Source organism: Eumetopias jubatus, unplaced genomic scaffold (genome assembly GCF_037043125.1).
Source record: "Eumetopias jubatus isolate StellerSeaLion01/CBP00866 unplaced genomic scaffold, mEumJub1_p1.0 scaffold_9, whole genome shotgun sequence".
In the NCBI taxonomy this organism is placed as follows: domain Eukaryota; kingdom Metazoa; phylum Chordata; class Mammalia; order Carnivora; family Otariidae; genus Eumetopias; species Eumetopias jubatus.
This window is the reverse complement of record NW_028274815.1, coordinates 12123119-12146649: the sequence shown is the minus strand read 5'-3', so window position 1 is coordinate 12146649 and position 23531 is coordinate 12123119. Positions and strand designations below refer to the sequence as shown.

Genomic DNA, 23531 nt, shown 5'->3' with positions numbered 1-23531 from the left:
GCAGAATAGCACGTAGGGTAGATAAATCAGAAACGGTCACAAGCACATACCGTTTAGATTCGCAGAGGAAAATCCAGGAAGTTGGCTGAAAGATGTGAAAATGGCGTAGAGGGTGGCAAGGATGGCGGCAGGATGGATTGTGTATGGAATTGCTGGCTTTTCTTTTGATAGGACTCTTTTCATGCTTTTGGATTTTTGAAACTATGTATATATACTATCTGATAAATGATAAATAAAAGCCCTAAGCAGTAGTGTAATCACTGCAAGTGACAATTGGGAGCTTTCTCAATGTTAGTGGTAACGTTGGCCGTTTCCTTTCATTTTGTTGTGTTTTGGATATCTGAGATAATGGAGTAAGTAATTCTTAGTTACCTTTTTTACTCCAGTAAGTTTTAGTGTAATGGCAATTGAATGTCTTGCTGTGTTTTTGCTGTTTGCTTTTTAAAAGTTGTTTTTAGGGCGCCTGGGTGGCTCAGTTCGTTAAGCGACTGCCTTCAGCTCAGGTCATGATCCTGGAGTCCCGGGATCGAGTCCCGCATCGGGCTCCCTGCTCAGCAGGGAGTCTTCTTCTCCCTCTGACCCTCTTCCCTCTCGTGCTCTCTATCTCTCATTCTCTCCCAAATAAATAAATAAAATCTTAAAAAAAAAAATAAAAGTTGTTTTTAGGGGCACCTGGGTGACGCAGTCAGTTGGGCATCTGGCTCTTGGTTTTGGCTCAGGTCACGATCTCAAGGTCATGAGATCGAGCCCCGCGTCAGGCTCTGTGCTCAGCGCAGCGTCTGCTGGAGATTCTCTCTCCTTCTCCCTCTGCCCCTCCCTCTTGTGCTCTCTCTGTCTCTCTCTAAAATAAGTAAATCTTTAAAGTTGTTTTTAATTTAGTTTTCATTTTTTAATAAAAGTATATATTTGCAAGTAGATTAAAGAGCTAAAATTTTCTACAAAGCTTGTTAAAAAAAAAAAAAAAGCAGAACCCAAACCCGCAGTCCTTTGTACCCTTCTCCCCATTTCCTGCTCTCCAGAAGCAATTACTTTTAATTCTTTCAGACAGTAGTTTTGCTGTTAACTCCATATCTCAGAATAACAGTCGTGCTGCTACTTGATTTTTTAGTTCTGGCCGTTAACTGTGGGCTTCCTGGAATGGAAGGTAATGACGTGCATGTACCCTGCTCCTCCTGATCGTGTGTGTGGCATCCTGCACCCCCTCCCTTTAACGATCTTGTGCTGCCATTTCAGGGCAGTTGCAGGAGACTGGAGCTTAAATGCGTGGTCTTCATCAGCCCTATTTAATTAGAAGTCATCACTTAGCAATTGTAGTGAGAGGTTGAAGAGGTAGAGAAACTGAAGATGGTGGGAGGTCGGGGCCAGTAGACAGGGTGATAGGCAGAGGTGTGGAGAGACTGCTGACAGGTGAATTCTCTCATTTCCAGATGGGCTTTTGAGAGAGTGGCACGGGCAGAGCCCCGACCCATTCATCCCCTGCTTCCCAGTTCCCCGCAGCCTGCACCTTTGTATGATTATAAGTAGATGTAAGGCATGAGGGCATTTCTTCTTAGACCAACTGCAGCAAGCTGAAATGTAAGCAGAGCTTGCTGTGCCAGGACTCCTAAAACTAAAAATGAAAAGTCAGGAAAAGTTTGACAGAGGAAAAGATGCTTTTGAAGATGGTACAGATTTTCAGTATTACAGGACATACCGTGTTGCTTATTTGTTTAATTGGTGTCTGTCCTCTGCTAGATGCAAAAATACTGAAGGAAGAAAAGCAGATGCAGTCCCTGTTCTTGTGAAGTTTATACTCTGGTGGGAAAAATGGTCCTGCTGTAAATGACTGACATGATGGGTGCTAGGAAAGCCCAGGGGGGTGCATGGGGAGCACGTCCCAGGGAGACCTCTGCTTGGTGCAGGGCAGGGAAGGTCGTCCTGGGCAAAATCTTGTGAAATCTGAGATTTGAAGAATGAACAGGATTTAATTTAGCCCGGTGGAGGGCAAGTTTGGCAAAAGAGAGAGGGGTGTGTTCTCAGCAGAGAGAACAGCATGTTGGAAGAAGGCTCAAGGCGATGTCCCCTTCGAGGACTAAAAATAAAGACCTGCCTTGTTGAAGTCACCAGAATGAAAGTGAGATTGGCACCAAGAATAGCCTAGAATATTTTACAGCAGATTACAGACTATAAAAGTAGGCACAGGGATGATAAAATCAGGTTTCTGTTTTTATAAAGATAACTATTTTACCCAAGGAAATCCTGAATTCAGTTTTGATCTTGTTGCATTTGAAATGCCTGTGAAACATGGAGGAGCAAATAGGAACGTTTTGGGGCTTCTGAGTGAAGTGTGACTTAGGGGTAAAATAGGGTCGTTGTTGTAGTGCATGTGGTAGCTTATGCTGCAGTCAATGGTGAGACCAAGAGAGAGTCCAGAGTGAGCAGAGAGGAGAGAGCTTCACTGGATGTGGGGAGGAGCCAGGATGCAGGGGTTGGCTGGATGAGGCTGTTCTGGTGGAGATGACCCAGGAGGAGCCGCCAGGAAGATAAGAGAAGGCAGACAGCCCCACATACTGGAGTGAGGGAAGCCAGCTTCTGGAAGGAGAAAGCAGTGAAATTCTGTCAGTGCCGAGAGGGAAATATTAAGGACTGAAAAAAATATCAAAGGACCTCATAGTTGCTCATGGGAATTTTTCCCTGCTAAAATGGGCAGCTTTAAAGATTTCAGGGGGAAATGTGACTTTTTTTCGTGACAGCGATGGGGAAAAACCACCAATCAGAATGTTAATGGCAGTTGTGGGACTAGCTGGGTAAAGGGCTACCAATTATAAGCACAGTAGGTTGTCTAAGGCATGTGACTAAAATGCCCAAATCTTGATGGGCTTTGTGTCTGCTCATATATTACAGCTACTAATAATTCTAATAAAAAAATACCTGTAAATAAAAAATTAAACACCTGCTCCGTGCCAGACGGTGTTCTCTGTGTACTTAATTTATATTATTTTGAATACTCTGGCATTGCATTCTCCCCATTTTATATGAATAAAATGAATCTAAGATTAGTTTTATCTCAGTAATTAATGCAGAGTTTCAGGGCTTTCAGCAATGGAATGTGCTTCAGTTCTGACTCCAGAGCCCACTGCCTTGTAACGGTAACCGTGACATCACCTGTCATTACTGTGGGCTGGCCCAGATGAGTGGATGGCCCTAGTGGCGTCCAGCAGCTTTCCATAGGTCGCTCTGAACTCTATTGGTTTAAGTCCTTTTTTTTAGTCCTTGATTATGGAGGGCAATTGGCCAGGATCACCCTCTTAAAAAACTCCTCATAATTTGTGATCCCTGAGCTGTTAGCCTTGTGTACTTTCCTCTTGGGGTCCTTCTTTACCTACGGCGAGTGGCACAGAGCAGTTCTGTGCTTTGTAAATGTCAGGGCGGTACCACATTGCTGACACCTACTAACAGTGTGTTACCGATGTAAATAAGACGTATTTCCTCTGATTTTTATGAACATGGAAAACAAGGTTTCTGCATTTATATTTGAGTTACAATCACCTGGAGGTGTTTTTCCTAAATGAGGCCTGGCTGGCCTCACAGGTAATTTTGATTGGGCAGGCTCCCAGCCATGTGCATTTGGTAAAAGCCTCCCAGGGTGATTTTGATTTTTGTTAATACTTATTTGATTGATTTGTGGCCTGGCTGTTTTGATTTATCGTCCATCCTGATTTTTTTAAATTGGGAAACCTAATAGGAAAGTAAATTAAGCATCTCCCAAATGTCCCATTTATTTTGTAAGTGTGTCCACAGATACAGGAAAACACATACACACAAACATCCCCACCCCCCTCCCCCCACACATACATGCATACTCCCTGTCTCTGTCACCACTCCCTCCCCATCTCTGTTCTTCTCTGTCTTTCACAAAATTCTAATTTTTCCCAGCATTCCAATCAGTTACTAATTGCTCCTTTTGTGCTTTGCAGAGCGGTGGTTGAGCCGAGTCTCCAAGACGAAAGTGAGTTCTTGTACGCCGCCCAGCCCGGGTTACTGAGGTACAGGACATCAGAGCTTACGGTAGAGAAGGTTATGGACTGGTATCAGACCAGAGCACAGGAAATAGAGCATTATGCCCGACAGGTGAGGGGAGAATGATGGCTGCTCCTCAGGGACGCCAGCCGTGCCGCGCTGGGGCCTCAGGATTCTCTGCGTGTCGTGGCAGCCGACGGTGGGGCCGGGGAGCGTGTGTTTGGTTTGCAGAGATGAAATGAATATTTCTTATTACATTTGTTCTTTCATCCTTTGCCTCAGAAAGCTTTTGTGGCTTTTTTGGGGATTCTTAAAAAGCAGATACATAGAAGAAAAATTGTTCAAAATCGTTCTCTAAAATGTAAGTTGCAAAATATGGTACATCCTATCCACGATTTTCCATATATTTTTAATAGGCTTAATACCATATTAGTGGAAATGACTGTATCAACCCAGAAATACTTGATCAGCTCCCTGTCATATCACAGTAGTGCAGGTGGTTTTTATTTTGCTTTTTAGGAACCTTGTTTGAGGCTCTGTCTCTAGTGTTTTCCTTGAGTCTAAGCCTAATTCCCCTCAGTTCCCCTGTGCCTTCATGGGGCTGCAAACGAACTACATCAGACAGAGGAGGAGAGGGATAGAATGTACTGAAGCTTAGGAGGTCTGAACACTAATCTCAGATCTTCCACTAACACGCCTTGTGACTCCGGACCTGCCACTTACCTTTTCTGCTCATTGATTTTTTTCATGGGCTTGGTTCCTATACCAAGGTCAGTGAGAACAAAGAAAATGCACAGGAGAGAATATTAAAAATTCTGCTAATTGAGTGCCCTGCACATGTAAGCAATAGTTGTCTTCATCTTAGACAACAGAAGTTGGCAATTCAAAGCGAAGAATGGCAGAATGCACATTAAAATCTCATTTAGGGTCTGGCCGCTGGATGCCTTTTTCTTTCTACTTGTGGTCTTGGCTTTGGACCACCTGTCCTACCATCAGTTTTTCGTGTGACAGGAAGGGTGATTCTAAAAGGTCTGATGAGCAGCAGTACTGTGGGAAGGAATTTGCACCCCTTTGTTTACATTTCTACATAGTGATTGGTGCGGCCCTGTGTCTCCGTTTGATAGTCTCCTTGAATTTCTGCCTACTCGGACTCCTACTTTTCGTATTCATAGAATTGAAGGGGAGCTATGTGTTGGAGCTGATGGTAATATTATAGATCAAACTTTTGGGAAGGGTGGGCCAAGAATATTTGATTGACTTTCCAGGTCTTTGAAGATGGCTAAGGACCATGGTACATTCGAAAATGCTTAGAATCCTGATACTGGGATGAGAAGAATCTCTGGAGGTGCTCCAGTCTAATTCCCAATGTGCTCTTTGTGCTTTATCACCTTGAGTGATAATCATGTGTTGGTATAGGTTTATCGATTGTAACAAGTGAACCACTCCAGTGGGGGCTATAGATAACGTGGGAGGTGGGAGGTTGTCGGTAGGTGGGGGTAGAGGCTCTGTGGGAAGTGGCTGTACTTTCTTCTTGATTTTTGCTGTCAATGCTGCTCTAAAATGTAAAGTCTATAAAAAATAAACAGAAAGGAAACTATAGAGCTTTCTGAAAGTTAAATTTTTTAACAGTCCAGTAATAATTGTTAGACATCTTGAATTCATTTTTGTGGAATTAGGAATAACTATAAAGAGAAGTGATTGGGGGGTGCTTTAGCTGCCTTTTTTATTCTTTCATCTCTTTCCTTTATATAAAAACACTTCTAATAGAAGTATTATTCTTCAGCTTCATTTTATTTATTGATGCTTCATGTGGCTTATGCTACAAAGTGATATCTAACATAATTTTTATCTTTTTCATTTTTAGAGACTTAATTGATGTGGGACTTCTTTTTCCTTAGAGCCTACAAATGCCTTTTAGCAAGACTTATTTGTTGGATTAGGAAATGTGTATAGTAGTGAAATTTATCCAGTGAGGGCTTTGGGGTACGTGGCATAATTCAAGTTGCATTAGAGCCTGCTTTCATTTAAGGTGTCAGTAATTTGGTTCTAAAACATTTTTACCTCAGTAAGTATCTGGGAAAGCAACAACTTCCAAGTTGGTACTAGGAAAACCAATCTGGATCACAAAATTGGTGAGTGTGTTACACATGGCAAGTGTGCTGTGTTCAAACCATTACCAGCACAGAGTTGTGTTTTATGCACCAGGTTTTCTTCACGCTTTCTGAAAATTCACTTGTGATAGTTTTTTTTTTTTTTTAATTGGTATGCGGGTAGATCTGTCTTTTCAGATGTAAACTGTATTTTTATTACTAGAAATGAAGTAAAAAAACACTTCTCTGTTGAAGTATACCAGATTACTCCTGTTTTGCCTCATGCCTTACCTACCTATAGTGTCCCCCGCCCCTGGCCCCTTGTATTTACTGGCACCGTTCTTTCCAACTGAAAGAAAACCGGGTTTTTCTTTCATTTTATCGGTCCCTGGGGCTTTAAAGGGCTTTAAGAGTGGTTCTTTAATGTTGCTCCGTGTCCTTCCTCGCCTTGATGCACTGCCCCTCCCCCTTCTCTGCTCCTCCCAGCCTATCACCTCCTCATTCCCAGAAGATGATTTTGCTTTGTATTTCACTGGGGAACTTGAGAACTCAGTTCCATTAGTCCTTACTCTTTCCGGCTTTTCCCAGAGGAAGAGATCTCTTCTCTTGCATCCAGGCTACTGCTTTCCTTCCCTGTGCTCTGGATTCCACACCCCGGCCTGCTCAGGCTGCTCTGTGGCTCTGGGCTCTCTCCCCAGTGTCTTCAATCCCTCTTTCTCTACTCTGTTCCCTTTTTTTTTTTTTGGACCTAAAGTCCCAACCACTCCTGTTTTATAAATACAACAACAACAAAGATTAAGAGTCCTAATCTCCCTGGCTTGGGTTGCAGCTGTCTTCCCTCTGTCACAGCTCAGCTCCACAATAGGCCCCCTGTGCTCTTTGTTGTCACTTTCTTGATGATTCTTTCCTCCTCATTTGTCTGGCGTCTGACCACCCCTGCCACTCTAGGGAAACTGCTTCTTCACATCCGATTCCCTTCCGGTGTTATTTTACACATCGTTCTTGGACACCACTGCTTCCTCTCTCCCCCCCCGTCTCCTCTGTGTGGCTTCTCAGGTGTCTTCGTGCTTTCCCCCTTGTCTTTGTCTCAGCCATTCGTTTTCATCTCCGGTGGCTCACGTCCTTTGGCTTGTCCCTTAAATTTTGCTGTCCCCCGGGTGCTGTTCTTGTCATTAGTCCAGAGTCTTCTAATACTAGTAAGTGCAGTTCTCTTCACTGGCCTGTTTTCTGTTCAGTTCCTTTCCAGTTCATCATTCAGTGAATACTGACCAAGTATTCTTTCTCAAGTGTGTAAATCGACTTAGGACATGCCCCGCTTGGAAATCCTTTGGTAGTATTTGCATTTCAGGATAAACTGTAACTTCCTTAGCTCAGCGAACAGTATCCTCCGTTCTGCGGCCCCTCCCCGCTGCTCTAGCCATGTTTCTCATCGCTTCGCTTCGGACCATCTTCTCCATCTTAAGGGAACCAACTGTACTCTCACAACACGTCACGCATCTCTGCCTTCCATGCTGTTCTCCTGCCCGCCTTCCTTTGTGACCTGCCAATATCCATGGGTTCTTCTTTTTTTTTTTTTTTAAGATTTTATGTATTTATTTGAGAGAGTAGAGAGAGAGACATAGCATGAGCGGGGGTGAGGGGCAGAGGGAGAGGGAGAAGCAGACTCTCTGCTGAGCAGGGAGCCCGATGCGGGGCTCGATCCCAGGACCCTGAGATCATGATCTGAGCCGAAGGCAGACGTTTAACAGACTGAGCCACCCAGGTACCCCTATCCATGGATTCTTGAAAGTGCATTTCAAGTCTTCCTCCCTTGGGGAGACTTTGTGACGGTTTGGGCCACGTGCCCTTCCTTGAGGTCCCCTCACTGTACTTCAGCCTCTGATGTACCAAGTCAGTTTCCCTACGAGGTGGAGAGATCATTGAAAGAAGAGACCTCTTCTTATTCAATTTTATGTTCCTAACACTTAGAATGATGCTTAGTTCATAGGCAGTCCTCAATAAATAACTGGTAGTCTGGTAGTCTAGGAATAAGGGAGGAAGTGAGGAGTACGAGGTGCCGTGAGTGAAGGACACATTAGATGATTTTGCCATCAGTCAGAGGTACGTCCTTTCATAAACCCGATCAAGTGATAGGGAGTCAGATTGCTGTGTCCTGAGCTTGTCTAGGAAAATCAGTCCTCATTTTGGTCTCAGTGAAGAGTAAATGTTTGAATTGAGACAGAGAAAGTGTCTCCCAGAGTTCATCATGCAGCGAGTATTTATTGAATGCCTTTTATATGGGAGGCGCTGTGGAAGGACAGGTACTGAACAGGGATATAAACACAAAAATTTTTGTTTCTGGAGCAGAGTGATATAGTGAAAATAGGATTAATTTGGCATTATCACTAACTAGCTTTCTTCCCCCACCCCGCCCCCCGCTTGTTAATGTTTTGAGAGTTAAATTGACAGATATATGTAAAACTGCTCTTAAACTGTCATGCTCTATGAATTTAAGATGGTTGTCTTTTATTATCTTCGGTATTTCTTGCTGATTCTTTTGAAACAGTTTGCTGATATATTTGATGAAGAACTCTGTTTTTATACTAAATAAATGCATGTTGCTGATAATACGATTTTATATAAGGTGATGAGCAGAATTAGATTCTGTACTGGAGGCTTTTATTTGAGAAGATGTGGGAGACACAGAACACTCAGATTTACTGTCGCTTTTCCATTTCAGGTTGACTGCGCGTTGTCACTCATTCGACTTGGAATGGAGCGGAACATTCCCGGTTTGCTGGCTCTTTGTGATAATTTGGTTACTCTGGAAGCTTTGGTTTATGAAGCCGGGTGTGATTTAACCCTAACCTTGGAAGAACTCCAGCAGATGAAAGACATTGAAAAACTAAGACTACTGATGAATAGTGTAGGTTTTATTTTAATTTTCTTCTTAAGCATTCCCTATGTACTTTGATTAATGTGGGTCTCAAAGCCAAAGACGAAATATCCTCCAAACCCGAGCACTTAGTAAATAAAATAAAAAAATTAAAAAAAAAATCCAATTTTTGAATACATTACTGAAAGCATCCCCAAATTATTTTCGCTGTTTTTGTACCTTGCTTGCCCTTTATTCATACTCCTCTGTATGTAACTTTTTTGTCTTTTAGCTAGGCATATTTCTAAACTAGCTGGCCATTCTAATAATCATGTTTCTAGTCCTTCACTAATGTTAAAATTCCCAATTACTTATATATTTCATTTATACAGAAGTACTGGAGTTCAGAGGGCTAGGTGCTTGTGTGAAGAAAACATCTTGGCTTAGGGGCTCATGACTTTAGGAGAATTTGCCCAGCACTTTTAGATTCTTCCTGGGTCACCCTGGGGAGAAAGTGCACTCGCTCATGCTAGGACCTGGTTTCTACTGAGCCCACTGAACAGAGAGACACCACTGAGAGAGGAATGATGGGGCTGCAGAGCACTGGCTGTCAAGGATGCCCCGGGTAGTCTTTTGCTCTTGGGCAGCCGGGTTCCAGTGGGTTGGCTGAGGGGGAGGAGTCATGGCTACCTGATGTGCTCTCTTTCCTCCAGGACTCTCTCTCTCTTTTTCCTGTACTTGCTTTTTCATCTTCCCTCCTTTTCTTTCTCGTCATCTTTCTCCCTCTGGCCCTCCCTTCCCTTTTGCTTAGTAATTTTTACCCCCTGATAACCTACCCAGTGAAGATGGATTTGTGTTATAGGTAAGACTCCTCTTACGGGATTTAGGTTATCTTCGGGGATAATTAAAAGAAGGAATTAAGGAATGTCAGGGAGAATGAATAAAATCATGTGCGTCATTTGGAGTTTTGTGAAGGTGGATGTAAAGGGGCAAGACGAACCAGGAGAGATGATGGACTCTGAAAAACAAACTGAGGGTTCTAGAGGGGAGGAGGGTGGGGGGATGGGTTAGCCTGGTGATGGGTATTGAGGAGGGCACGTTCTGCATGGAGCATTGGTTGTTATGAACAAACAATGAATCATGGAACAGTACACCAAAACAAATTATGTAATATATGGTGATTAACATAACAATAAAAAAATTAAAAAACAAAACAAAACAGGAAAAGGAAAAGGAAGGGAGAGATTCTGGGATTTTATGCAGAAGATGGTCCTCAAGTGCTTCCCTTTTAGAGCCTTTCAATGCTCCTGTCTCTGTCTCTCTGCTTTTTTCTGTTTCACTCTTCCTGTCCATGGTCGGTCTCTACACACACACACACACACACACACACACACACACACACACACACTTTTGTCGGTCTCTACACACACACACACACACACACACACACACACACACACACACACACACACACTTTTGCGGTAGAAGCTCTCTTTGCTCTGAAGACCTCATGTTGAAGTCGTAGTAGCAGCGTGTTGGTGTTCCAGAGCGGGGCTTGGGCTGTGAGGGACCCCGAGTGACCATGGTCCCGCAGAGATGGACTGCACTGCTGTTAGCTGTACTAGCCCCAGGCAGAAGGTGATTCTCCTGCCACTTCTCAGCCTATCTAGGAGAGGTGAACTGGAGTGTCTGTTTTAGAAAGTGTTGGGCTTCTACTGTTTAACATTAGTCTGATTATATGTGAGTTTTAGAACTTGTTGTCTGGTATAATCCGGTATTTAGTATGTTTGTTTTGGTTGATTGTATTTCCAGTGTTCTGAGGACAAATATGTGACAAGTGCCTACCAGTGGATGGTTCCCTTTCTTCATCGTTGTGAGAAACAGTCTCCTGGTGTGGCTAATGAGCTATTAAAGGAATATTTAGTAACATTAGCTAAAGGGGACTTAAAATTTCCCCTGAAGATATTTCAGCATTCCAAACCAGATGTAAGTAGAAACTCTAACTTCTTAAGAGCCTCTGCTTTTTCCTCTGCAATAAATTTGTCAATTTATTATAGTAGGCTTTCTAAGTAGTTTCCCTTTAAACAGAAAAGGAAATGGTTGTCATGTTATTCTTTTCTTTTATTACTTAAATTTTATTTAAAATCAATTAACATATAGTGTATTATTAGTTTTAGAGATAGAGTTTAGTGATTCATCATTTGCATATACACCCAGTCCTCATTACATCACGTGGCCCTCCTTAATGCCCATCACCGGTCACCCCATCCCTCCCACCACGTCACCTCCAGCAACCCTCAGTTTGTTTCCTAGAGTTCAGTGTCTTTTATGGTTTGCCTCCCTCTCAGTTTGATTTTACTTTTTTTTTTCCTTCCCTTCCCCTGTGTTCATCTGTTTTGTTTCTTAAATTCCACATATGAGGGAAATCATAGGTTGTCATGTTATTCTTTAAACATGTTTCAATTCGGTCAGTTATTTTAGAAGTTCATGTTTATTTTGATTTATTTATTCCAAAGTTTGTTGACTTTCTGTTTCTACTGATTATATGTATTGATATATATCAAGACCAAAAATACTAATAGTTGATAGATAACTAAATTCTTACTATAGACTGGCACTGCACAAGTGTTAACTCATTTAATCCTTATAACAGTCCATGAGGTGGGTCTTTTTATTAATTATTGGAGGGAAAGAAAAATTGTGATATAGAGTGGTCAGGCAGTTGCTCAGGGTCACACAGTAAGGAGTGGGATGTGGGTTCACACATTGGTCTTCTAATTTCACAGCTGCATTCTTCATCATTAAGCTTTACCCTAACACCAATAGAAGAAGAAAAGATTCTTGCCCTTCAGGACTTTCAAAATATTTATGAAAATCTTTAGGATTTCATAAGGAAATCTATAATTATTCTTAATAATTTTTGTATTTGCTTAAGAGTACTATATAGTTGACTCTCAACATAGCGTTTAGGGGTGGCGGCCCTCCACCCCCTATCCGGGCAAAAATCCATGTATAATTTTTTATTCCCCTCAAACTTAACAATCGGTAGCCTACTGTCGACCTTACCAGTAACATAAACAGTTGATTATTTTTAGAAAAAAGTAAGCTAGAGAAAGGAAAATGTTATTAAAATCCTACAGAAGACAAAATATATTTACAGTACTGTGCTGTATTTATAAAGAAGCCATTGGGTTGTAAGTGGACCCATGCAATTCAAGGGTCAGCTGTATTTAGAGCGCTATACTTCTACAGAATTCAAATGGTTGTTCAGATTCATTGGCAGTAAGTCACTTTATTAAGTGCAGCATACTTTTGCAACATAAATAACCTCTTAATTTAGCCATAAATCAAATATGCTGTTTCAAGAGACAGTGGCTCCCTTCCTATTGGAGGGGGCTCAAGCAGGAAGCAGGATAGCACAGACAGTGGAAGGCACTGAATTTGTAGTCAGATTCAAAGCCTTGGATTGGGTTTCAAGCAGAAGCCTCTTCCAATCCTAAGTTCTAATTGAGTTACTTCCTTGAGCTAGCCTGTGTAGCAGTCTGAAGTCCTCAGAAGTATATGGCCACAGACCATATAATCAAGATAAAGAAAGAAAGCATTGCTTAGCTAACCTTACACATATTTTGGTTTCTGAAAGGGCTGCTTGTCAAACATGTATCTGTTCTTTGGCTATTTAAAATTTTCCATCTTGTCATAGGCCGTTCCCACTTAGCATTCCGATTTTGAATTTGGGATGGTTTGCTGTGAGCCGAGGGTGGGTTGCTTATGACAGCAGAATACTATGTGAGCAGCAGGATGGATTGAATATGAATGTTTTATGAGGAAGAAAGAAACGACTTTAAATTCCTTCCAGTAATCTTGTTTGTGATACTTCTCTTTCTTACAGTCTTGTAAATCCTTTGTATGCCGTCAGCTTTTTGTTGTTTTTACTTGGCAATTTAGCATGTGCCTTTTGAATAAAACATACTGCCATTTGCTTTTGTTGAAATATGTAAACATCAAAGCAGAAAACAATGGTGTTGCTGGGCTCTTCCTTTCCAATCTATCCTCTTTATCTCTATCAATATTATCTTTCCCCAACGGAAATTTGATCATGTCATGATCTATGGGAAACCAGCGTCTACAAGGTAAACGTTGGGCTCTCTAGAGTGGCTTAGAAGGTTCTTTGTGGTCTGTTCCCAGTCTGTCTCTTTAGCCTCTTTTCCCTCTGAGTGAATGTGCTAGTCCACTCACACTGAACTTTGCCTCCTGTCTTCATGTTGTCCAGCCTTTTTTTTTCTTTAAAATTTTTTATTGTTATGTTAATCACCATACATTACATCATTAGTTTTTGATGTAGTGTTCCATGATTCATTGTATGTGCATAACACCCAGTGCTCTACGCAGAACATGCCCTCTTTAATACCCATCACCAGGCTAACCCCTCCCCCCACCCCCCTCCCCATGTTGTCCAGCCTTTTATGCCTCTTTATGCTTTTGTAGACTATTTCCTTTGTTTGGGATGGTCAGCTTCCCTTTCCTTCCCTTTACAGACACCTGCCTGTCCTTCAAGATCCTGCTGTGTTAGATTCCGTCTGCTAGGAGACCTGTGACCCATCTGTGCTGTGACAGGTCTTGTCATTGCCTCTGTAATAACCCATGTCACACTGTGTCATAATTAATGTTCATGGGTTTCTCTTTCCCTCCCTTTGTTTCCTATGTATGTTCTCTGTGTCTCATGCATCTGTGTATTACCTGGGAGTCAGTGCCTTGCAGAGAGCAGGTGCTCAGTAAATTTAGTCAGGTCAAATGACGGGTGAATGATTGAAACTGGGTTTCATTATGATGCTGTAGACCACTTGGTTACATTTGTTTGCTTTATTAGGATTGTGCTTGGAGCACTGTTTTTATTTTATTTTACTTTTTACTCTTTACAAAAAGAATGTACCTTGGATCTGCCATGAGTCATGCACAGAGTGTTTATAGTAATATAACAGGAGCAATGATTTCCATGTCAGACAGCTTAGGCTAAATTATGCTGCATTAACAAGTGATCACTAAATCGCAGTACTTGAGAACAGCATACATTCATTTCCCACAAACATCATATAGGCTATAGTCGGGCTTCTGCTGTGTTCCGTGTCTTGTTCATTCCAGGGCTTGGCTAAAAGGCCCCTTTTCTAAGCTGTGGCACAGGAGAAAGAGTAAAGTAGAACCACAGTGGCTCTTCAAGCTTACCTCAAAATGCCTCAAGTTACATCCTCTCACATTTCACAGGCCAGAGGAAGTCTAGCCCCGCCTGTTGTTAATGAGGCAGGGAAGCATAGTCCTGTCTTGGGAAGAAGGGAGTGAATACTTGGAAACAATAATACAAATACATATTTGTCCTTTTTAACTGTAGCATATGCTTCAAACTCTTCCTCTCCTTTACGACATCCTGATTTTAAGCACTCATCTGTGATTTTAAGCTGTTGCTCGTTATTTGCATGGCCCTTTGAAAAGTGGAACTTCTGAAGGAACTTGGACAAGTCTGGATGGAGGTGATTTGGGAATAACATATTCTGCCTTCTCATATTGTTCTCAGTCTTCTGTACTAGCACTTTTTTTTAATTTTTTTGGATGCATCGTGTATGGGAACTATGGACTTTAAAAAAAAAATACAGTTTTCTCGGCTCACCCCGTATACAATGGATTAGAATTTGGGGGATATGGACCTGGAATATGCATTTGACAATTTATCCAGTGATTCTGATAGAAAGCCTTTTGATCTGTGTTATAAATAATTCCCACTGTTGCTTTGCTGTTTCTCCAGTTCTAGTAGTGGTGAAACGGTCACTTTCATCTGATCATCTGATCAGGAATGGAACCCTGTCAAGTTCTCCCGTGTTCCTTTAGTACAGCACTCCAGGGCTCTGAGTTTGGAAGCTTTCGGTGCTGACCTATATGCCATATGCCAGCAATGGCATAGACGGGAAAGTCTACTTAACAGTTTAAGCTCTTGCCTGCAGTTTCCTGCTTGTCTACTTTGGGCCCACACTCCTTAGGGAATTGAAAGGTGCCTCTAGAACCGTGCTGTTCAGTATGATATCCTCTAGCCATGGGTGGCTATATAAATTAAAATAATAAAATTAAAAATTCATTTCTTCAGTCTCCCTGGTTTTCTGTTATTTCTAGTATTTTGTAATTACAAACAATGCTACAACGAATAACCTTGTTCATATGTGTTTTTGTGTCTTTGGTATACTTTCAAGGTGTATTCCTTGAAGGGACTTCCTGAGCCTAAAGGCAAGGGATGGGTTGCTGTTGCCAAATTTCTCTCCAGAGGGCTTGGTCCACTTGACATTCCCACCGGGAGTTTAGGAGCATGCCTATTTCTCCAAAACGTTGTGGACAGAATCTGTTGCCATATCTTAAAATTTTTGCCAGTGTGGTAGGTGAAAAGCGGCATTTCAATGTTGTTTTAATTTGCATTTCTTTAATTATGAGTGAATTAGCACATTTCCTCATATATTTGAGGGGGTTCTCTCTTTTTTGGTGAATTGTCCATCATGTCTTTTCCCCATTTTTTAAAAAATTTTATTATGTTAATCACCATACATCACATCATTAGCTTTTGATGTAGTGTTCCGTGATTCATTGTCTGCGTATAACACCCAGTGCTCCACGCAGAACGTGCCCTCTTTAATACCCATCACCAGGCTAACCCGTCCCCCCACACCCCTCTCCTCTAGATCCCCATTTTTCACTTGGACTTTTGTTCCTTTGTGATTTACTTTTGTAGAAATTCAGATATATTGGTGTAATTAGTCTTTTTTGTGTGTGGTATGTATTGTGTATATTTCTCCCAGTTGGTAGGCTGTCTTTTGACTTTGTTTATGGTGATTTGTGTCAGGCAAAATTTTTATCTTTTTATGTATAGTCAAATTGAGCAACCTTTTATTGCCTCTGTATTTAGAGTCATGGTGAGAAAGCCTTTTCCTACTCCAAGGTTAAAGAAGAATTCACTCATTTTCTTTCAGTACTTGTATGGTTTTATTTTTATGTTTAGATCAGTAATCTACTTGGACCTCATTCTTTTGTATGGTGAGATGCCAGATGGCTATATTAAAAATTTTGTCTTTTCTTGAGTGATTTGAGATGCCACCTTTGTCATCTACCAAGTTTCCATTTGTTGGTTAGTCTAATTCTAGAGTTTTTATATTGTTACTGGTTTGTTCAGACACTAGGAGCACACTATTTTATTTTATTTTTTAGATTTTATTTATTTATTTATTAGAGAGAGAAAGCAAGCAAGCAGGGGGAGAGTTGGAGGGGGAGGGAGAGGGACAAGCAGACTCTGTGCTGAGTGCAGAGCCCCATGTGGGGCTTGATCTCAGGACCCTGAAATCATGGCCTGAGCTGAAATCAAGAGTTGGATGCTTAACCGACTGAGCCGCCCAGGTGCCCCTAGGAGCACACTGTTTTAATTATAGAGATTTTATAACGGGTTTTTAAAGTCTGGTAAGGGTAGTATTCCTCTGTAGTTTTTTTCCCTAGGTTTTTTTTGTTTTTGTTTTTTAAAAGATGTTCTTATATGTTTCTTTCTCCATCTGAACTTTCGTAACAACTTGGCTAATTCCATAAAATAACTTGTTGGTGTATTTACTGTTACTATATTAAATTTATAAATTGGTGAGACCAGTATCTTTATAATGTTCAGTCATCCTATTCAAGAAGAGCATGTATCATTGTGTTTGTTCATGTCCTTTTTTACTGGCTTTCAGGAGTGTTTGAAAGGTTCCTCCTGTGGGTCATGCACATTTCTTGTTAAATTTATTCCTAAGCATTTAATTTTATGTTTCTATTTTAAATCGAGTTTTCCCTACTTTCACCCCTCTGTTTGTTGTTTCTGTATATGAAAGCTGTTCATTTTGTATGTTATTTTTGCATTCTGCCACTTCACTAGTTTTTTGTATTGCTTCATTCTCCGGGGTTTTCCAGGTATCATATCTTATCATCTGTTCTTTATCTACTAATCTGTAGTGCATAATTTTAAGACCATTTTTAAGAACCAAATTATAACTTTCTTATATCTTACCTTGTGATGCAGTATGGAAAATAATCAGCTGCCCAGGGTGGGGAAGACTTACTGACTTCCTAGAAAGTTTTAGAGGGGCTCTTTTCTATCAGCTTGAGGTGGGGCAAATGATGGTTTAATAGTTACCACTGAGATATTAGGACAGGAATGATAGAAATAAGAGAGGACGTGTGTCTTGACACTTTCTGAAGTTAGGCATCTTGTAGGGAGTTGAACCGAACAAGAATAGAATGTGTCTTAAAAATTTAAGCGTTACGATTCATGTACATGATAGATTGCATTAAGAAAGGTATGCTAAATGGCACAGGAAGAGAACAAAAAGAAGCCATAGGAATACAGAGAGGAAAAAGGATTTATGTTTGAGAGTTGTATGAGGATGTGTTCATTGGACCAGCATTTATGGAGCTTTTGGAAGAGACTAGAAATCTGGGAAAGCCCAACTGAAGTCAGAGTCAAGCAGGATTATCAGGGAGGATTTAGATAGGGCAAGACTGAGTTTTTGAGAAGAAGGTCCATGTAGGAGTAGAATAAGATGAGGAGACAAAAGACCAGTAACATGTTTACATAAAGGCAAGTGATTTAATTTGTGTGAACTAAAATTTGCATAGTGGTTCAGAGGACAGGAAGGGTGAGTTGGCACCAGGCCATGAAGGAACTTGAGTAGAAGGCAAAAAACTTATTCTTTACCTTTCACATTGTAGGGCTACTAAGGGTTTTCAACAGAAGATTTTGAACATACGTGATCAGTTGTGGATTCTAGAACAGTTCACTTCCAAGTGATACTTGAATGTTGCTGGGGGGGAAAGACAGGAAGCAGGGAAATCAAGGAAACCATCACAGAGTTGGCTTCTGTTTCATTTGGTTTTCCAATTTATTCCTTTTTACTGAAACTGGTTTCAGTTTTTTTTCCTTTTCCTATATGAGCTGTTGATGACTATAGTTTTCCTCCATCTCTCCCATTCTTCCTGTATGTCAAGTTTTCCTGCAGGACTGTGAGAGTCTTAGTGTGGGCTCTGGAGCCGGCTGCCTGCGTTAGCCTCCACAGGGCAAGTGATGTGTCCTGTCAGTGCCCCAGTGCCCCCTTATGGAAAACTGAGATAGAGCTAGTATTAACCTTACCGGATGGTTTGAGGAATTAAGAATGAATGCATGTGAAGCACATAGAAATAGTACCTGGCACACAATAAGAAATCAGGAAGAGTTAGCGATTTTAATTAATTTTTAATAATAATTATTTTACTGTGCTCTGTTTGTCTCTGTTTCACCAGTCTGTCACTTTGCAACCTTGGATAACTCTGTCAGATGTCAATGGCAAATTAACAATATACTTTTTTCTTAACACCTTGAAGAAAGGTGTATAACTCCTTTAACCCTAGTACTTCAGAAGACTTCACTTCCCTGTAACTTGAATGTTTCTTCTTTCCATCCATTGGTGTGATTTTTTTTTTTTTTTTACAGAGAAGCTTCTTATCTGTTTTGTGAGTTTCTACTAAAATGTTGAAAACCACTAGATCTTTATTATGGAAATTACTTTAAACTTATTTTGTCATTGAATAGGGCTCTAAGAATATAGTTTTGACTTTCCATTTTGGTGTCTTTGGCAATAATGGAAGCATTCTTTATGTATTAATTTAATCCTCACAACAGTGATATTAGGAAGATGTTAATATCCAGTAAGATGAGAAGGAGAGATGAGAAAAACAAAGCACAAATACAGTATTTTTATATCCCAGAAAATAAGAAAGAGAGTCTGGTTTGTGATGGGAAGTGTGTATCCTGTAGAGACAGTGACCCATAGTAGTCGGCTTTCTGCATCGGAGTGTGTTCTGTGATTTGAATATTACTGCATAGCCATGTGATTTCTTTCGAATAGAATGTCAGTACTGTTTAGTTACATGACTAATATATAATGCATACTGAAAAATAGTAGGTTCAAACATCTCTGAATATTAGTTAAGGAATTTTATATATTTTTGTAATTGAAACACATAAAATTTGGCTTTGGGGTTAGAAATGTTTTTAATGAATTGCCTTTTTAATTCACTGTGTTTCTTCTATCTACTTTATCCTGAATGGGTCATAAATTGAAGAATCTGTTTTTAGCAGATGCAAAGCTTATGGGTACAAATTATCTTTTCTAGCTGATTCTGTAATTAAAATGTGATTTCATTTAGAATTATTAAAGACCCCAAAAGTCTGTAAGCTAAAGAAAAATCAAGATTTGTTTTTGCAGCTGATTAATTGCACTACTTAATATTCTATTGACAGTTGCACTGGGCTATGGAAAACCTGAATGTAAATCTACTGACGTTTAGTACAGCATGCTTTATTTTCTCTAGCTGCAGCAAAAAATTATTCCTGATCAGGACCACCTGATGGCAGTAGCTCTGGGCTGCATCTACAACTGTGAACGAAATGACCAGCTGTCTCTTTGCTATGACATTTTAGAATGTCTTCCACAAAGAGGATATGGGTAAGAATCCACAGCATGCCAATCCTATTGTTGTCTTTTCATCCTAACAGCTAAAACAAAAATGTTGCTTCCCAGAGTGTTCATTAGACAGAATTTTGGGAATATAAAAAATATACAGAGAAGAAAATGGAACCATCTGCAAACCTGTTGCCTAGAGATGAACGTTTGTTTTTCCAGCAGTATATGAGCAGTGACTATAATTTTGTCAACCTTGGTAAATAACCCATTAAAAAACAAAAATATCACCACCACCACAACAAAATATACTTTGTTTTTAGTGGATAGACAGTGATGTCTCTGTTTTAAGTTGTGTTTCTTTTCTTTTCTTTAAATTTTTTTATTGTTATGTTAATCACCATACATTATATCATTAGTTTTTGATGTAGTGTTCCATGATTCATTGTTTGCGTATAACACCCAGTGCTCCATGCAGAACGTGCCCTCTTTAATACCCATCACCAGGCTAAAGCATCCTCCCACCCCCTCCGCTCTAGAACCCTCAGTTTGTTTCCTGAGATTAAGAATTCCTCATATCAGTGAGGTCATATGATACATGTCTTTCTCTGATTGACTTATTTCACTCAGCATAACACCCTCCAGTTCCATCCACGTCGTTGCAAATGGCAAGATCTTATTCCTTTTGATGGCTGCATAATATTCCATTGTATGTATACACCACATCTTCTTTATCCATTCATCTGTCGATGGACATCTTGGCTCTTTCCACAGTTTGGCTATTGTGGACATTGCTGCTATAAACATCGGGGTGCACGTACCCCTTCGGATCCCTACATTTGTATCTTTGTGTTAAATACCCAGTAGTGCAATTGCTGGATCGTATTGTAACTCTATTTTCAACTGTTTGAGGAACCTCCATACTGTTTTCCAGAGTGGCTGCAGCAGCTTCCATTCCCACCAACAGTGTAGGAGGGTTCCCCTTTCTCCGCATCCCCGCCAACATCTGTCGTTTCCTGACTTGTTCATTTTAGCCATTCTGACTGGTGTGAGGTGGTATCTCATTGAGGTTTTGATTTGGATTTCCCTGATGCCGAGCGATGTTGAGCACTTTTTCATGTGCCTGTTGGCCATTTGGATGTCTTCTTTGGAAAAATGTCTGTTCATGTCTTCTGCCCATTTCTGGATTGGATTATTTGTTCTTTGGGTGTTGAGTTTGATAAGTTCTTTATCGATTTTGGATGCTAGCCCTTTATCTGATATGTCATTTGCAAATATTTTCTCCCATTCTATCGGTTGTCTTGGTTTTGTGGACTGCTTCTTTTGCTGTGCTAAAGCTTTTTATCTTGATGAAATCCCAATAGTTCATTTTTGCCCTTGCTTCCCTTGCCTTTGGCGATGTTTCTAGGAAGAAGTTGCTGCGGCTGAGGTCGAAGAGGTTGCTACCTGTGTTCTCCTTTAGGATTTTGATGGACTTCTGTCTCACGTTTAGGTCTTTCAACCATTTTGAGTCTATTTTTGTGTGTGGTGTAAGGAAATGGTCCAGTTTCATTCTTCTGCATGTGGCTGTCCAATTTTCCCAACAGCATTTGTGGAAGAGACTGTCTTTTTTCCATTGGACGTTCTTTCCTGCTTTGTCAAAGATGAGTTGACCATAGAGTTGAGGGTCCATTTCTGGGCTCTCGATTCTGTTCCATTGATCTATGTGTCTGTTTTTGTGCCAGTACCATACTGTCTTGATGACGACAGCTTTGTAATAGAGCTGAAAGTCCGGAATGGTGATGCCGCCAGCTTTGCTTTTCTTTTTCAATATTCCTCTGGCTATTCGGGGTTTCTTCTGGTTCCATACAAATTTTAGGATGATTTGTTCCATTTCTTTGAGAAAAGTGGATGGTATTTTGATGGGGATTGCATTGAATGTGTAGATTGCTCTAGGTAGCATTGACATCTTCACAATGTTTGTTCTTCCAATCCATGAGCATGGAACGTTTTTCCATTTCTTTGTGTCTTCTTCAATTTCTTTCATGAGTATTTTATAGTTTTCTGAGTACAGATCCTTTGCCTCTTTGGTTAGATTTATTCCTAGGTATCTTATGGTTTTGTGTGCGAGTATAAATGGGATCGACTCCTTGATTTGTCTCTCTTCTGTCTTGTTGTTGGTGTATAGGAATGCCACTGATTTCTGTGCATTGATTTTATATCCTGCCACTTTACTGAATTCCTGTATGAGTTCTAGCAGTTTTGGGGTGGAGTCTTTTGGGTTTTCCACATAAAGTATCATCTCATCTGCAAAGAGTGAGAGTTTGACTTCCTCTTTGCCGATGTGGATGCCTTTGATTTCTTTTTGTTGTCTGATTGCTGTGGCTAGGACTTCTAATACTATGTTGAATAGCAGTGGTGAGAGTGGACATCCCTGCCGCGTTCCTGACCTTAGGGGGAAAGCTCTCAGCTTTTCCCCATTGAGAATGATATTCGCTGTAGGTTTTTCATAGATGGCTTTTATGATACTGAGGTATGTACCCTCTATCCCTATACTCTGAAGAGTTTTGATCAAGAAAGGATGCTGTACTTTGTCAAATGCTTTTTCTGCATCTAATGAGAGGATCCTATGATTCTTGTTCTTTCTTTTGTTAATGTATTGTATCACGTTGATTGATTTGCGGATGTTGAACCAACCTTGCAGCCCGGGGATAAATCCCACTTGGTCATGGTGAATAATCCTTTTAATGTACTGTTGGATCCTGTTGGCTAGTATTTTGGAGAGAATTTTTGCATCCGTGTTCATCAAGGATTTTGGTCTGTAGTTCTCCTTTTGGATGGGGTCTTTGTCTGGTTTTGGGATCAAGGTAATGGTGGCCTCATAAAACGAGTTTGGAAGTTTTCCTTCCATTTCTATTTTTTAGAACAATTTCAGGAGAATAGGTATTAATTCTTTAAATGTTTGGTAGAATTTCCCTGGGAAGCCATCTGGCCCTGGGCTTTTGTCTTTTGGGGGATTTTTGATGACTGCTTCCGTTTCCTTAGTGGTTATAGGTCTGTTCAGGTTTTCTATTTCTCCGTGGTTCAATTTTGGTAGTTGATACATCTCTAGGAAAGCATCCATTTCTTCCAGGTCATCTAATTTGCTGGCATAGAGTTGCTCATAATATGTTCTTATAATTGTTTGTATTTCTTTGGTGTTGGTTGTGATCTCTCCTCTTTCATTCATGATTTTGTTGATTTGGGTCATTGCTCTTTTCTTTTTGATCAGTCTGGCCAGGGGTTTATCCATCTTGTTAATTCTTTCAAAGAACCCGCTCTTAGTTTCGTTGATCTGTTCTCCTGTGCTTTTGGTTTCTATTTCATTGATTTCTGCTCTGATCTTTATTATTTCTCTTCTCTTGCTGGGTTTAGGCTTTATTTGCTGGTTTTTCTCCAGTTCCTTTAGGTGTAGAGTTAGGTTGTGGATTTGAGACCTTTCTTCTTTCTTGAGAAAGGCTTGTATTGCTATGTGCTTTCCTCTCAGGACTGCCTTTGCTACATCCCAAAGATTTTGAACCTTTGTGTTTTCATTTTCATTGGTTTCCATGAATTTTTTTAATTCTTTAATTTCCTGGTTGACCCATTTGTTCTTTGGTGGAATGCTCTTTAGCCTCCTTGTATTTGAGTTCTTTCCAACTTTCCTCTTGTGATTGAGTTCTAGTTTCAAAGCATTGTGGTCTGAAAATATGCAGGGAATGATCCCAGTCTTTTGGTACTGGTTGAGACCTGATTTGTGACCTAGGGTGTGATCAATTCTGGAGAATGTTCCATGGGCACTAGAGAAGAATGTGTATTCTGTTGCTTTGGGATGGAATGTTCTGAATTATGTCTGTGAAGTCCATTTGGTCCAGTGTGTCATTTAAAGTCTTTATTTCCTTGTTGATCTTTTGCTTAGATGATCTGTCCATTTCAGTCAAGGGGGGTGTTAAAGTCCCCCACTATTACTGTATTGTTGTCAGTGTGTTTCTTTGCTTTTGTTATTAATTGCCTTATATAATTGGCTGTTCCCATTTTAGGGGCATAGATATTTACAATTGTTAGATCTTCTTGTTGGATAGACCCTTTAAGTAGGATATAGTG

General features: G+C 40.5%; 1 protein-coding gene across 1 annotated transcript in view; it reads left to right on the top strand.

Moving 5' to 3' along the window:
* NBAS (NBAS subunit of NRZ tethering complex) overlaps positions 1–23531 on the top strand; it is a 351301-nt gene that overhangs the window by 121924 nt on the left and 205846 nt on the right. Inside the window, exons 23-26 of the mRNA XM_028099384.2 lie at positions 3957–4110; positions 8809–8994; positions 10756–10929; positions 19342–19475. Coding sequence (XP_027955185.2) covers positions 3957–4110; positions 8809–8994; positions 10756–10929; positions 19342–19475 — 648 coding nt within the window. The remainder of the gene's footprint in view (positions 1–3956; positions 4111–8808; positions 8995–10755; positions 10930–19341; positions 19476–23531) is intronic.